The following is a 14,459-nucleotide window of genomic DNA, read 5'->3' as shown; positions in this document are numbered from 1 at the left end:
TGAATGAATGGGAGAGTTGGGTAAAAGGAGGAGAAACAGAAAGACGATCAGAAAGCAAAAGAAAGAGGAGGAGAGAGTGTGAGAAAGGGAGAACAACATTATTTCCCATCCCTTTAACCCTTTTTCTTTTTAAAGAACAGAATGGAAGCAGAGAGAGCAAGAAGGAGGGGAGGGAGCAGAGCCAATCTTTATTACATCTGTTTTATTCATGTTGTTGACACGCGTGTGATATTAATGTATGACTACTGGACCGTGCCAGACTGCGGTGTCTGGAAAAGGGCAAAGCAGCTCTGTGCAGCCCTTCAAATCAAACCCCCACCACATGATGTTGCACCTACAATCATTTGTGCTCCCCATTTCTTTTCTTTGCAACCTAATATTTGGTGACCTTCAGTTAGTTCTGCACTCTCTGTGTTTGCCTGCACCATTCAAAACTGTGCTTACTTTTCACATTTTCCCCTCTTTTGTTTGCTCTTTATTGTTTTTCTTTCTTGTCTCCTTCTGTTTTCCTCTCGTGCTCTCTTTCTTCCTCACCCTTCACATCTCTCTTATCCCCCTCTAATGTCACGTTGGTGGTTGTCTCTTGTAGAAACAGGTCATCTGCGAAGCCTCCAGTGACATTGAGAAGCCAAATTGCTATGAACGTGTGTGTGTGTGTGTGTGTGTGTGTGTGTCACACACTGTCATCATTCCCAGCACAACAGAGGCCACACAGAATTTATGTTCCTTGCTACCAGAGCCATTCTGACCCCAGGGACTTTCTTATCATAAACTCTAACCTCAACCTGACATCAAACGCCGACCCCCGAGATAACATTGTAGTCACGATAAGCTCTCGCTAGATCTGACTGCAAGTGTTTTAACACCTCTTTTTTTATTCCTCCACCCCTTTTTGCACCCCAGCTCTGCATACTGTCACACATCTCCCCACAAAAATCCACTTGTTCTTCATAAAGATGCTTTATATAACAAAACCAAACCTAAATTTGACATTTTAACATATAAAATTAATCTTTGGGGCGATTTTACAAAAGAAAATTGTTATTTGATCTGTTTGAACTTCTTGAGTGTTCATACAAGGTGTCCTTACATCTAAGGCACGCCTTCATCTATCCATAAAAGGCCAAAAATATGTAAATAAATGAATCCACTCTTACTGTGCTTTTAATGAAGAACAACAAATAATTTAAACAATTGTTAATCTATTATGTACTCTGCATTTACATAGCAAGAAAATAGGACTTACTGAGCATCTTGTGTACCTTTGTGCTATAACGTGCTGCTCACAGACACATGAGCTAATGGTGTATTGATCTCATCGTACTCGCCCCATATGTTTATCCCCCCAGGCCCTCCACACCATTTTCACTGTTTAAATAGGACATTATACATAAACACTCTCTTCAAAAGGCTCTTGTGATTTATGACTCAAAGCCCTACTGATGCTCAAATTGTCGGTGAGCCATTATACTTCATCACCGGTGACCCATTATTGTTTTAAAAGCAAAGTAGCACTAGGTAATGTTCTTATAATAGTTTCTCAGGAAGGTGCTTATTGTTCCTTGAGGGAGTGTTTTTCGCTTGGTATGCCTACACATAAAAAATTACTTTTTAAATATTTGAGTTCCCAAAGCTGTGATTATTTGGGTAAGGAGGAGAGTTTAGGCAGGATAACATACATAATATATATAATATATATATATATTTTTTTAAATACATCTCACCATAGCAGCTTTAAAATGTCACTGTTACACCATCTGCAGCTGCCTTCTTGATTTAGAACAGATTAAGACTAATTCAGCATTATTTTCCCCATCTTTACTGAAAACTCTGGCTCAGTTTTCTTCTGTAGTGTACCCTTTAGTTAAAAGTAAATCGGTTCATTTGTCTGAGAGCTCATCAGAGTGCTATTCTTTGCCACGACGTATTGGGTCAATCTGTGATGGGGCAGCAGCAGGCGCTCCATCAGCGCACCGCCGGCCGCTCTGCTCTGATGTACGGCACCGTCGCTGCCGCTTTGTTGTAGCTACTGTAAGCTGAGAGCGCTAGCCCCACAGTAATTTACAGCAGTAAACAATGTCGGGCTCGAGCAAACCAACAGCCCCCACGTGCCCTCACACACAATTCTCCCTCTCTCCCTGTCACTGTGGCACTTTCAGTCTTTTCTTTTTTTTAAATTTTATATGCCTCCTCTCCCTTTTCTTTTTTTAATGAGCCGACTGTTATTAGGGCTATAAATCAGGCCAATGGGTGTGATGTATAATTCACTGTGTGTACTCACCCACCCCAGTGGCCCTGAGGAAGCCCACAGTGTATCACTGTCAACATAGATCTGCACAGTGTTGTGGCACAAGGCAATTCGCTGTGTAAATGCACATACGCACAGGAACACTATTTACAAAATAACCAAAAAAATGCATGCATTGAACAAAAAAAAAAAAAAAGCAGCAATAACTGCAAGACCGTGTGCATCACTCCCAGTACACACACACACAGGTACACAAGCATGCACCATTACACCCACATAAAACAGTAGCCATTGCACAGATCAATATCATAGACCTGCCCTGGATGTGTCTTGCTGTGACAGGCACCCTATGATATGAAAGAGATCCAATTGATCCACACCCTACTAGGCCCCCATTCTCAAAAGGGCATCATTCCATTACCATTGATCTGCTGTGTGTGTGTGTGTGTGTGTGTGTGTGTGTGTGTGTGTGTGTGTGTGTGTGTGTGTGTGTGTGTGTGTGTGTGTGTGTGTGTGTGTGTGTGTGTGTGTGTGTGTGAGCAAGATGATGGAGCGGTTCGAGGGAATGAGGCACAGCCTGCAGAAGACTAATAAAAATTGAACCAGCCTGAAAGTGATTTCTATAAATGAGTATTTAAATAATAGGCGAGCTGCACAGGGTTATTGGCTTTTTTTTTTAAAGAGCAATGGAAAATTAATGCAATTTAACCATTTTTTTCTGGACTATAAATAGGGCTGGTGACCAGTGTATTAGTTACAGATTAATAAAAGTAAAAATTAAAGGAACCCACAGCCTTGCTATTGATATTCTGAGTAGGCACTCTTTCATTGGAGCACATTAGTTTTCTCTGACAGACTACAGCTGCAGGGGCTCGGTTTCACAGCCTCTAAAAAGCACTCTGTGGGAAAGGATTGATCTGTCTGAAGGAAAACATCATCTAATATTCATTTGAGATAGCACAATGGTTATTAGCTTCATTCGCCTTGCAACTATTATGCAGCAGTGAGTAGTCCCTGTATTCACAGTAAAATTCAGTACTGCCTCCCTCGCTTTTGGTTTGTGTTTTTTTTACTTTCACGCATCTATCGTGTCCTAATATCTGTTTTGTCGTATTTATTTATTTTTCAGTTTAGCTGTTTAACATGTTTGACCTATTTTTTGTTTGTTTATATTTATAGCCCATCGGTGCTCTTAACCCCAAGAGGGCAGCGTTCTTTTCAGAACGATATGAAACCTGGGAGGATGATCAGGTGCCGAAGTTCCATTATGGCACCCACTACTCCACCTCGAGCTTCACCCTGATGTGGCTGCTACGTATTGTAAGTGCAGTGCACGTTTGGAGTGTTTAGGAGCATTCGTGACTTTTAATATGAATTCTGGAAAATAATGAAATAATTATGCTTGTGCAAGAATTTAACCTTGCTCTTTAAAAGTGTAGTTAAGCGCAGTATTTAAATTGGATTCTTTTTTTTAATGAACAGTACATTCATGATGTAGAGGTCATGAATGTATTCTTAATTAGACCTAGGATTTTATCAAATTAAGAGTATATGCATGCTAAATATTGCATAGCATGCATGCATGGGGTGATAATAAATGAAAAGCAAAAGCAGTGCACTTAAAAGTCTGACCTTCACCTTGATGCAAATTCTCAAGGTTTTTCTTTTTAATAACAGGTACTGAAATGTGATTTTGTTTGTTTTTGAAGCACATTAGTGGTGTATATTTTGCACTAGAGTGCTCTCTTGTAGTACCTTTGTTGAATGGATGCCATCAATCTTTCCATACTACACTCTGGGGAGAGGGAGGTTACTAAGTTTCTCCAACGTGCAGTTTTCTGCTGTTATTGTCCCAGTAGCTCACTGTCTCTGTAACTCCCAGTAGAGTTACCTCATTGATCTCTGCACATCATTAGCCAGCTTACTCTAAAGCCACTTTACCAGAAGCACTCATTTATAACTCTCGCTTAAAGATCAAACTTAACCTTAAATATGAAATGAAAATGGGTTTGTGTAGTAACTGTGTATTTTGTAAATTTTACACTGATGTATAAACTGCAAGATCAATTTGCTCACTGTCCCACCATTTAAAAAAAATAAAATAAATGAGGCTTGCGTCATTTCAGGCTGGACTTAATTAGCTATTTACAGTATTAGTTTATAGCTGTGGTACAGCACAGTGTGCCCATGTCATTTGGGGGCTCTTGCATCAGAGAGATGGCTATTGATCTGCCCTAACAAGATTATACGTGATTAGAAATGCATCAGCAGCACATGTGCATTGATTTTAGTAGCACACTGGGAATATTGTTGTTTTACTTGTTCATTTTTGGCTTTAAGTTTGTTACAGGGTGTGCAGAAAGGGTCAATTCTAGGTCAAATATATTGACAGAGTGTATTCAAACTGTAGACATGTTGACCACCATGTTTTCATTGCAGAAAAAGCAATTGGGTGGTTTCAGTTATAGGAGTAGACTCCCCAGTTTATATTCTTAACCATAACCTTTATAATTTCCAGGAACCCTTCACCACGTTCTTCCTTAACTTCCAAGGAGGAAAGTTTGACCATGCTGACCGCACCTTCTCCTCAGTATCCAGGGCTTGGAGGAACTGCCAGAGAGACACATCTGATGTTAAGGTACCATTCATACTTATGCATGCTCACAATGGATCTGGGGACAAAAATAATAGCAGTTGGACGATAAAGTCCCGAGCGCTGCAGGAGAATAAATCCAAGTCCAGCACACATAAAAAAGAGAGGGTTTCAAAAGAGTAATGTCCAGTCACTACCAATCATTGTCCCTACACAATGATAGCTTCCTGCTCTTCTGATCAAAGCGTTGGTTTAATCCTCATCTGTCCCAGCCGTCTGTCTCAGATTCAGTCAGCTATAACATGGACTTGAATCCCTGCCCACTGGGCCCCCAAACTCTGCTGCGCCGACGGATCTACCCTGAAACAGCACAGGTCATTCTCATACCGAGCGCCTTCGAACCCCCAGCGCACACTTTAACTGCTCTCCTAAAACATTTACAACTACACTCAGACATTCTCTGTCAAAGCTGAGTTTTGCTTGCTCTCCTGGCACTGGGTCACTGGATGGGGGAACAGCAGTGGTGTTGGGGGTTTTTACGCTTGATTGCGTTTACCCCCCTCCCGCATCCCTCTGATAAAACATGTGGATTGTGTTACTGTGTAGCTGGCCAATGCTTGATTGCAAAAGCCCAACAACAGCCTTAGTTTGCTCTCTTAGTCTCAACCTGTCAATGTGGATCAAACTGTGAGAGCTCAACTTCACATCAAAACAAAGAGGAAATCTGGACGTCGTCAGTTTGTTTCCATGTTCAGCTTGAATTTTTAGCATATTTTGAATTAAAATCTGTCGACTTTATCCAGTTGGATGCACACATTCATGCTCCTTTTTTTTTTTTTGCTCAAAATATGAATGTGTGCAACCAACTGGATGCAGTCCAGTCGCATCCATATTGCTTAATTCCTCTTTTAAGCAGTAGAGGAATTAGGAGTGAGATGTATCAATTCAGTAGGGTAAGTACACCATTTAGCTTTAGTATTGGGACCATTGATGGCAACCCTCTGTCTCTGCCAGAGGGCAAAAAGCCCCTGTGTTTTCATACGCCACTGTTAAAGAAGGGGTGATAATGGGCTACAACACCTAGATTCAATGTGTCTCTAGCCTGGGTGACGCTAGAATGACCTGCCACCCCCAATCCCCTGACCCCTAGCCTCAGCCCACAGGCATCAGAGGGGGAGACACAAGAGAAGAGGGGTTGGAAGTAGCAACAGTGGAAGTGTAGCTGGAGAGCCCAGAGGCCAAAGCCCCTTCCAGTGACCCATGACAGGACAGGATTGGGGATCAGAGGGGCTGGCCTCTGACCAGGCTGGAGCAAAAGGGCCACTGCACATAATGGTCCACGTAAGGCAGGCTCGAGTGTTGGGGAGTGAAGCCCTCAAGGTTTCGTTGGGGTATGTGCATGCGTGCGTGCACGGGTGCCGCTCTCTCCTGCTCAAATTTACAGCAGGCTGTAGCCGGTGAACCCGGGTGAGCAGGAGGCCTCGTTAAGAAGGTGACCTTTAGTTTTAGGTCAGCTTTTGTGGAGTGAAGAGATTTCAGAAGTGAGGAAGTGCCGTGTTGTTTTAAAGCTGTGTGTTTGCTTGCTCATTTGATTGGATCTTTTCACCCCATTAATGAGAGGGGGAGATATTGTGCAGCTAATTTGATAAGAGGAATGTTATTATTTGGCTGTATTTGCTTGTATTTGTAAAGATCATGTTACATATGCTAAGAATTGAATCTTTTCAAAATGCTTCTTGACTTCTGAGTTTAGTTTGTTTTGGTTTTTTTTTTGCTTTGAGTGTTAGCTGTCAGCCAATCGCCACTTAGCTTTGAAGGTAGGCTGTTCATTTCTAATGCTAGGTTATTAACATGTTTGTCACCAAATTCCCTTAGCAATGCCCATAATTGATTCTATATAGTGTTTTCTGTATATGCAGGTGAATGTAGTTATAGTAGTTATAGATAGTTATAGTTCATATAATTATGTATTTTGTTACACAAAACCTGTCAAGTCATAGAGCACATGGACTGTATATTAAAAATTTGAATTAGGACCAAGTCATCACCCACTGGTTTGTGAAGTCCTGTCTTATTGGCTTGAGATCAGAATTTGCCCATCATCACACTCATCTTACAGCATCTTTTTTGACTCTAATGAGGACTGTAATATGGAAATGATCATTGTATTTTATTCACTAAGAATATAAATTAGTGATTGAAAGTATAAATGCATGTGTCAAGTGTTTACTGCTTTCCCCAGTCAAATAGGATGAAGGGTAATTTTTCCATAGATGCTTTATAATCTGACTTTTTTGCAACTGCCCCCTGCTGACCACAAGACAGAATGCACTTTAAGGCATTTTTCTTTCCCTTCATTTTTTCAGTCTATTGGGGAAAAATGCAATATACCATATATTTCACGCTCCACTTTCCTTTCCTTATTTGCATGACACAGCCAAGAACTGAACCTTCCCGTGTCCTGATTGTGTCGAAGTTTGTGAGACGTACCCACAACAATAACACAACAGCTAAAGCCTGGGAAGCGTTGTTGATTTATCTACATGTTTTTAAGCTCAAACACAATCTTAATGTTTATACTCACTGTGGCAAGTTCTGCTTTGTTTAGAATGACACATGGCTAAACATATAGGGTTACATCTCCTGTCATACTTGCATTTCTCTTCACTCTCGAGCAGATTGAAAACATGCTGTGTTGTTTGTGACAGCCAAATAAAATCCTCATAGTAAGACGAGAATTTAGCTGACTTTTCTTTGTTGTTGTGGAAGAGAGGGGAAAATCAGAAGTGAACATTTTTTTTTTCTTCTTAGACACAAAGAATATGATCATCGCATCAGAATAGGGAGAAACCACAGCCGAGTGCACACTCAGAGGCTTTTTACAACAGACCAGCGTCATGTAATTTCCACAAATAATTCTGTCATTCAGAAAACAATACAGCAATACTATCTATATACAAAAACAGTGCTGCTTCGTTGCGTTTATTTTCCCTGCTCTTGTTCTTCTTAAAGAGTTACTCAACACTTCAAAAGGGCTTTTTGAGTTATAACATAATGTGCTTTAATTTGGGGAGGCAGTCCACCTCCCTTAGCCCACAGTTTGACTTGGAGTCTGCAAAACCACACTCATCAAATTTATGCTGATCAAGACTCACAGGACTTTACACTCTTTTTTGGGGGGGGGTAAAGCTTCTACTTATTTACTCCCTGACATCTGTAGAAGCACCAGCCCAGTTGCTTTCTTTCCTTTCACACCCACACAGCACTGTTTCACATGTGAGGGCGGTACCTTGATTGTTTGAACTGGTTCAGGGCCGCCTTTTGTGAGGCACAGACCCAGGGGTGAACATACCCTTTATCTTCTTGTACATCATGTTCAGATCTAGCATTGCCGTTATTCTAAATTTCCATTGGTGATTATGCAGAGCTTTCTACAGCTGCAGCATCATGTCCGATAACTGTTGCAGATTCTCAAACTGCTTTTTTTTTCTTTTTTCTTTTCTCCCGATAACCAGTGTGTGTTCATTTATGTGTCTGTGCTTTACCCTTTCAGGAGCTGATCCCGGAGTTCTACTATCTGCCTGAGATGTTTGTTAACGCCAGCAATTACAACCTGGGAGTGATGGAGGATGGCACTGTAGTCTCTGATGTTGATCTGCCACCTTGGGCCAAAACCCCAGAAAAGTTTGTGCGCATTAATCGACTGGTAAGAAAAGTACACCTGAATGCTGTGTCCCATTTATGATCCAGGTTAAAGCAAGTGTGCATTAAAAATATACTGAAGCCATCACAGAGTCTAGGCAAGAAAAAAAAGTTTTATAGTTGTCATTCATGTATAGCCTTGTTTTCTTTCTTCCTCATATGGCACATAGCGCAGGCCATCTGAGCCCCAAGCTTAGCTGGAAATGCTAATTTAAAGAGACAGTGTTATTTCCTGACCATCACACAGTTCTTCCTGTTACCTGAGCCTCCCCTCCTCTCACGTGTCCCAACTTTCAGATTGCTTTGCCGGCAAATTGATCCAGCTCTGTCCCGTCTAATATCCCCATGTAGCCTCACGGTCCCTCTCTCTGCTCTGTTCATACACATCTGGAACATGCCGGTGTGTGCAACTGCAACTGTGTTTTTGTGCAGAATAATTATGCAGTATCCACTTTCTGATCTCCCTTTCTGGTCCGCCTGGCCAAAGGCAGAAATATTCTATGTGTATATTCACGTCAGATGTTGTCAGACTGGCTGCCGTGTTTTCATTATACTCTAGATGTTCTCTTCTGTGCTTTACACAACATGCACACACACTGTTGGGAGACTAAGGTAACACTTTGGATCAGATTTCTCAGCGCTAGAAGATCTAGGAGCCTCAGATGGGGGGTTAACATTTTCTCTTCTGCTTTGCTGAAATTGCTTATCATTTATGCTTTTAGCCCTTTTATCTTTAAAACATTTTAACTTCATACTGACAGTGAAAGGACAGCTGTCCCCTTACAAATAAAGCTTATTCATAATTTTGTCCGTCTGTCTGCATAAACACAATTACAGAAGAAAACTAAACTGTGGGTTATAACGCAATGTAATCTGGAGCCTAGCGCAGGCCACTTTTCCCTCTCCGTTACATATTTGGGGTAAAAGCAGTGGCAGCTCCATGTGTGATGTGTGCCCACATTAGTAATGGGTGCTGATGATGCTGGGTGTGCTCTGTGACCTGTGCAGTCTTATGGTGGGGGTCTGTTAACTAGCCTGCTGATATGACCATGCTGCTATCATTAATCACACACTTCCCTCTTTTTGGCTGTCAGCATGCAGCTCGCTGTGGATGTATTAGAGCAGCGGTCCCCAACCCCCGGGCCTCGGACCGGTACCGGTCCGTGAGTCGTTTGGTACCGGGCCGCGAGAGTTGAGGCTCAGGTGTGAAATGTATAGTTTTCAGGGTTTATATCGGTTTTCAGCGTTATTTTGTTATCGTTTTTATCGTTTACTTGGTTTTCCTTGGTCTTTTCACGTGTGTTATGAATAAATTTTCTTTTTTTCAGTACCGATACTAGTTTTATTTTGTTGTATTTATCCGTGACACCTTAAAGGCCGGTCCATGAAAATATTGTCGGGCATAAACCGGTCCGTGGCGCAAAAAAGGTTGGGGACCGCTGTATTAGAGGGACGCTTGTTGTGGCGGCAGCGTTGCAGGCTGTTGTGCAGTGTTTGATACTCACGGGGAGGAAAAGTTGAGTTTTCATTTGTGCTAAATGAGGATTATATTTGACAGATATTTGGGAAATTGTTATGCATTTAAAAAAAAAACAAAAACAGAACCACTGGTCCAACTTTTTTTTTTTAATGGCATGAAGTTTAAAAAGTTTTGGATTGTTTTTATTTAGTTTCTTAAATTAAAAGATGGCTGCCTCTCCCTGAGGCTGGTTCTGCCAGACGTTACTTCCTGTTAAAAGGGAGTTTTTCCTCACCACTATTGCCTAATGCTTGTTCACAGTGCTGTAGTAGCTCCTTACAAGATACATGCCTTACAACAGCAGTCCCCAACCTTTTTTGCGCCACAGTTGGCAAAGTTTTATGTCCGACAGTATTTTTCATGGAGTCGCGGATAAATACAATAAAATAAAACCAGTAACGGTACGAAAAAAAAAAGATTTATTCATAACACATGGGAAAAGATCTAGGGAAACCGAGTTAACGATAAAAACGATAAAAAAAATAATGCTAAAAACCAATGAAAACCCTGAAAATCATGAACTTCACACCCTCTCTCACTCGCACGGCCTGGTACCAAATGACTCATGGACCAGTGCCAGTCCGTGGTCCGGGGGTTGGGGACCTCTGCCTTACAATATAATGCACCTGAAGGTGACTGTGGTTGTGATTTGGCACTATATTAATAAAATGGAATTGTATTTATTTATTTATTTATTTATTTTATTCTTTAGTTGGCAATGTTTTAATGTTCAAATCTGCTGTCCTGAGTTATTTCTGTTTCAAGTGTAGAGTTGAAACACGGTCATTGTAAAAACAAACATAATTTGGATAATGATGTAAACAAAAAAAAGGGAAAAAAATAATGCATCAAGAAGCAGAAACCTTATTGTATGAATATATGCATTAATGTGGTCTCCTGTAAACAGCTAAAAGAGCCTTTCATCGCTGGTTTAACTGTGCTGGTCTCCTCTACTTCTTCTTAATTTTCCCCCCTTGCTTCTGTCCTTTGTGCCCCATTTGGCACTGCAGATGCAATTTGGACTCTATTTTGTCTGCAGCCATACTAGATATGCTGCTTTCAAACTGGTAAAATTTCACTCTGCTTTTTCTCTCTCTCTTCCTCCAAACTGAGATATTGATCCAACGTGCAACCAGCAGGCAGGTGTAGGTGCACAGAAACATAACAAGCTTAGGAAAATAGGTTTCATCCCAGAGGGACTGTGAATAAAAGCTTTGCTATCAAATGTCAGTTTAAGTATAATTTTCTAATTTATTTGGACTGAATCACTTCCTGGAATCTGTTGGTTTCGCTTAAAATAATAAAATAAGCTGGGATTGTGAGTGTGGGAGTGCAGTTTGTCTTTGTAGTTTTACCATTTTAAGAGGCCCAGTCGTATGCTACAGATCACATAGAAACAGCACCAAGGTTCAGGGAGGGATGTGTGGGTGGACAGGTCTCTGGTTATGACAGATAGCTGGCATTAGAGGGTGTCAGCTGGCAACTGTGGTACTGTTGGGAAAGAGATGAGCGTGGTAGAGAGGAAGAGTGAAGGAGTTAATGGGCTGTTTGGCTCTCTTTAGCTTGTCTGCTGCTAATGGCTTTGCAACACAGGGATAGACAGCAGGAGAGAACACGCAAACACACGCAAATGCACACTCACTTGCAAACACACACAGGCCTGCTGTCTCCACTCTGGTTATGAGCCTTAGATGATTAACAGCTAATTAGGGCCCAATCTGGAAAGGCCATTAAAAGCCTCTCTCAGTAAAGGATTGTGCTGCTCCGCAAATCGGCAGCTTGTTTTTGTTGTTCAGAGTTGCATGGTTGGTTGGGGGGGTAAAAAAAAAAAAAAGATGATATAAGCCTACCATCAAACTGTAGCCGGGTTCATAATGCTTTCCTTTAGAAGTGTCATAAGTTATCGCTAATGTTTAGCAGGAAGTGTGTTGCATGGCAACAGATTAACTGCAAGTTTATGCCTAGACAGTTTATTGTTCAACAAATGTCTTACACAACACTGAAGGCTCCACTTGAAAACCACAGGTCTGAAGAATAGTTGGATTTTTGGGGGAGGAGGCAGAGCAGCACCTCCGCGGCTTGAGGGAAGTGCCTACAGTATACTTAAATGCTTTCTTGTAAAGGCGCACTCCCTTTTTCGTGGTCCATCACACATCCACACATGCATCCCTGTGGAGACACAGGGGTCTTGAGGCAGCATGCCACGGAGATCAGGGGCTGCTTGTTGCTTTTACCAGGGGGTCGAAGGAGAGGTTAAGAACTTGATCCCTCCTCCACCAGATAACTACATTTCTCTGGGCACTGTCAGCCGCTCTGACATTCCACTATGTACGACCATACCTCGCTTTTCAGGCCTGCTAACCATTAGAGCGATAGCAGGTGATCTTGTGTGCATGCTCGTGTAAATTTGACTGTTATTTGTCTCCATATCAGTGTTTACCTTTGCTGTCATGGCTCCAAGTTTCACTGGAGCTACTGAGATGGGGCGGGCTAAACCACAGTCTGTTAGAGCAGCCATCTGCTGATGCTAGACTGAGCTAAACACTGCTGTTTTTTTATTTTTATTGTGCATAGATCAATGTTAAACTAATATAAGAATGCAGACAGACATTGATGTTGGATGACATCTTTATAATCACCAATCAGCTTGTGCCTAAAATGTAATATGGTTACAATCACAATAATAGTTTCATTATTAAAAAAAAGTGAAGCTGTCTAATCAGACATATTTAACTCCATGGTTTCCATTACATGCACTTGCCGAGGCTTCTTGTTACTTTTTTCTCCTGTTGCCATTTAACCAAACTCTCCAGTGCTTATTTGCTGCTCCCTGCTTCAGCTGTTTGGCTTCTTTCACTCATCTGTGCTCTTGCTGCGCTGCTGACAGACCTGCAAACCTCACACATGGGAGAGACGGGCATGCTTTACTTTTGGCCTTTTCCGTCTTATAAAGTGTCAACTCGCTCAAAGGAGTGACAGAGGCATCCGCTATACTGGCCTCACAGAAAGAGGGAGCCTTTCGTCTTTGTGAATGGGAAAAGGCAGCTGAGTGATTGGTCAGAAGCAACGGCACAGAGAATGCTGGCCACAAGAAGACACTGTGGGTGTTGGATGCCAAAGAACCTTTGTAACTCATCAAAGACGACCATTATGCCTCCCATTGATTTACTTACTCTATGCAGAAACTCTGAAACTGTCATGTTGTTGAATTTCTGTGCACGGTTTATTCCTGTGCTATAATATAAGAAACTACTCGTTGTAGGATTTTCAGTGTGACTGTGATGTCACTAAAACGCATTATGTACTATATGCTGCTCTCAAGGAACACTTTGCAAGCTTTACTAAAGAGTAGCTTCTATAGCCACAAGTTGTAATTATATGACCCTAGCACATTAGAGTGCTCAGGGCACTGAAACACATGCTATCAATCATTCATGCAAAACACATAATCATCATTTCAGTGCAAACTTGCTAAACTGAAAACATCTGAAGTCAAGAAGCTTCTCTCTGCATCGCCAGGCAGAATAGTGCATTATTATGACCTAAGTCATCCTCACATGCCGCACACATTAGTCTGCGGCTGCTAGTATACATCTTAGCTCTCTTGAATTATAAATGTTTGCTGATGTCTGAGAGTAACGTCTGGAGCTTAGCTCTGTTGCTAACCAGTTGCACATATAGTGTGTGTATACGGTCCAGTCAGATTTTGCTAACAAGCTTTGAGTGACTCTATTATCCATTACTGGAGAGTTTATCAGTGATGTCTTTGCTTTTATTTTAAGACCTTTGTTCCCATGTCAGTGCATTTAAATGCTCCAGCAGGTAGATGAACCTCTACAAGCACTGGATAACTCTAGCTTTGCTTCTGTTGCAGTTAAAATGAAAATATTGATATAATCATAATTATGATGTTTGCAGTGGACAGTGATGTGAGTGTGTTTCATACTTTGTCATTCGGCCTTACAGCTGTTGTTGTGATGTCATCACAGTAATCCTGCCCGCAGAGGTACATCTACATGGCTGTTAAAAGACAAATGTCATATTTGAGACATATCACCTTTACCCCCCAAGCCTCGCACTTTCAACCTGTTTGAAATCTGAAGTTTGTCAGCTTTATGTGCTGACAGCCATTAACGCTTTGCAAAAAACTATGCAATCAAGAAACCCGTTATTCAGCAGGCATGTTATTACATTAAGACATGAAAATCTTATACATAAGATTTCTTTTTAAGTTGACAACATAGTTTGAAAGACTCGGATAAAGATTTTAGGAAGTTTACTGTAAAGCGTGATTTGTGTAGGAAGTATCCGAAATGTAAGCGAGTAGACTCAGAAGACAAAAATGTGTCTTGCATTTTTTCCCACAAGTCACACAGCCAGACATGATCGCTCCCCAG

At 41.4% G+C, this 14,459-nt stretch overlaps 1 protein-coding gene across 11 annotated transcripts in view; it reads left to right on the top strand.

Annotated features, from left to right (window-relative positions):
- Positions 1-14,459, top strand: part of lrba (LPS-responsive vesicle trafficking, beach and anchor containing) — a 175,428-nt gene that overhangs the window by 130,629 nt on the left and 30,340 nt on the right. For all 11 annotated transcript variants that reach the window (XM_084931650.1, XM_084931659.1, XM_084931658.1 and 8 more), the window contains 3 exons: positions 3,428-3,568; positions 4,767-4,886; positions 8,395-8,547. In XM_084931650.1, coding sequence (XP_084787776.1) covers positions 3,428-3,568; positions 4,767-4,886; positions 8,395-8,547 — 414 coding nt within the window. The remainder of the gene's footprint in view (positions 1-3,427; positions 3,569-4,766; positions 4,887-8,394; positions 8,548-14,459) is intronic.

Source organism: Perissodus microlepis, chromosome 6 (assembly GCF_051167445.1).
Source record: "Perissodus microlepis isolate ML-2025 ecotype Zambia chromosome 6, ASM5116744v1, whole genome shotgun sequence".
Classification (NCBI taxonomy): domain Eukaryota; kingdom Metazoa; phylum Chordata; class Actinopteri; order Cichliformes; family Cichlidae; genus Perissodus; species Perissodus microlepis.
Note: the sequence above shows the minus strand (reverse complement) of the source record. Positions and strands in the feature narration are given on the sequence as shown.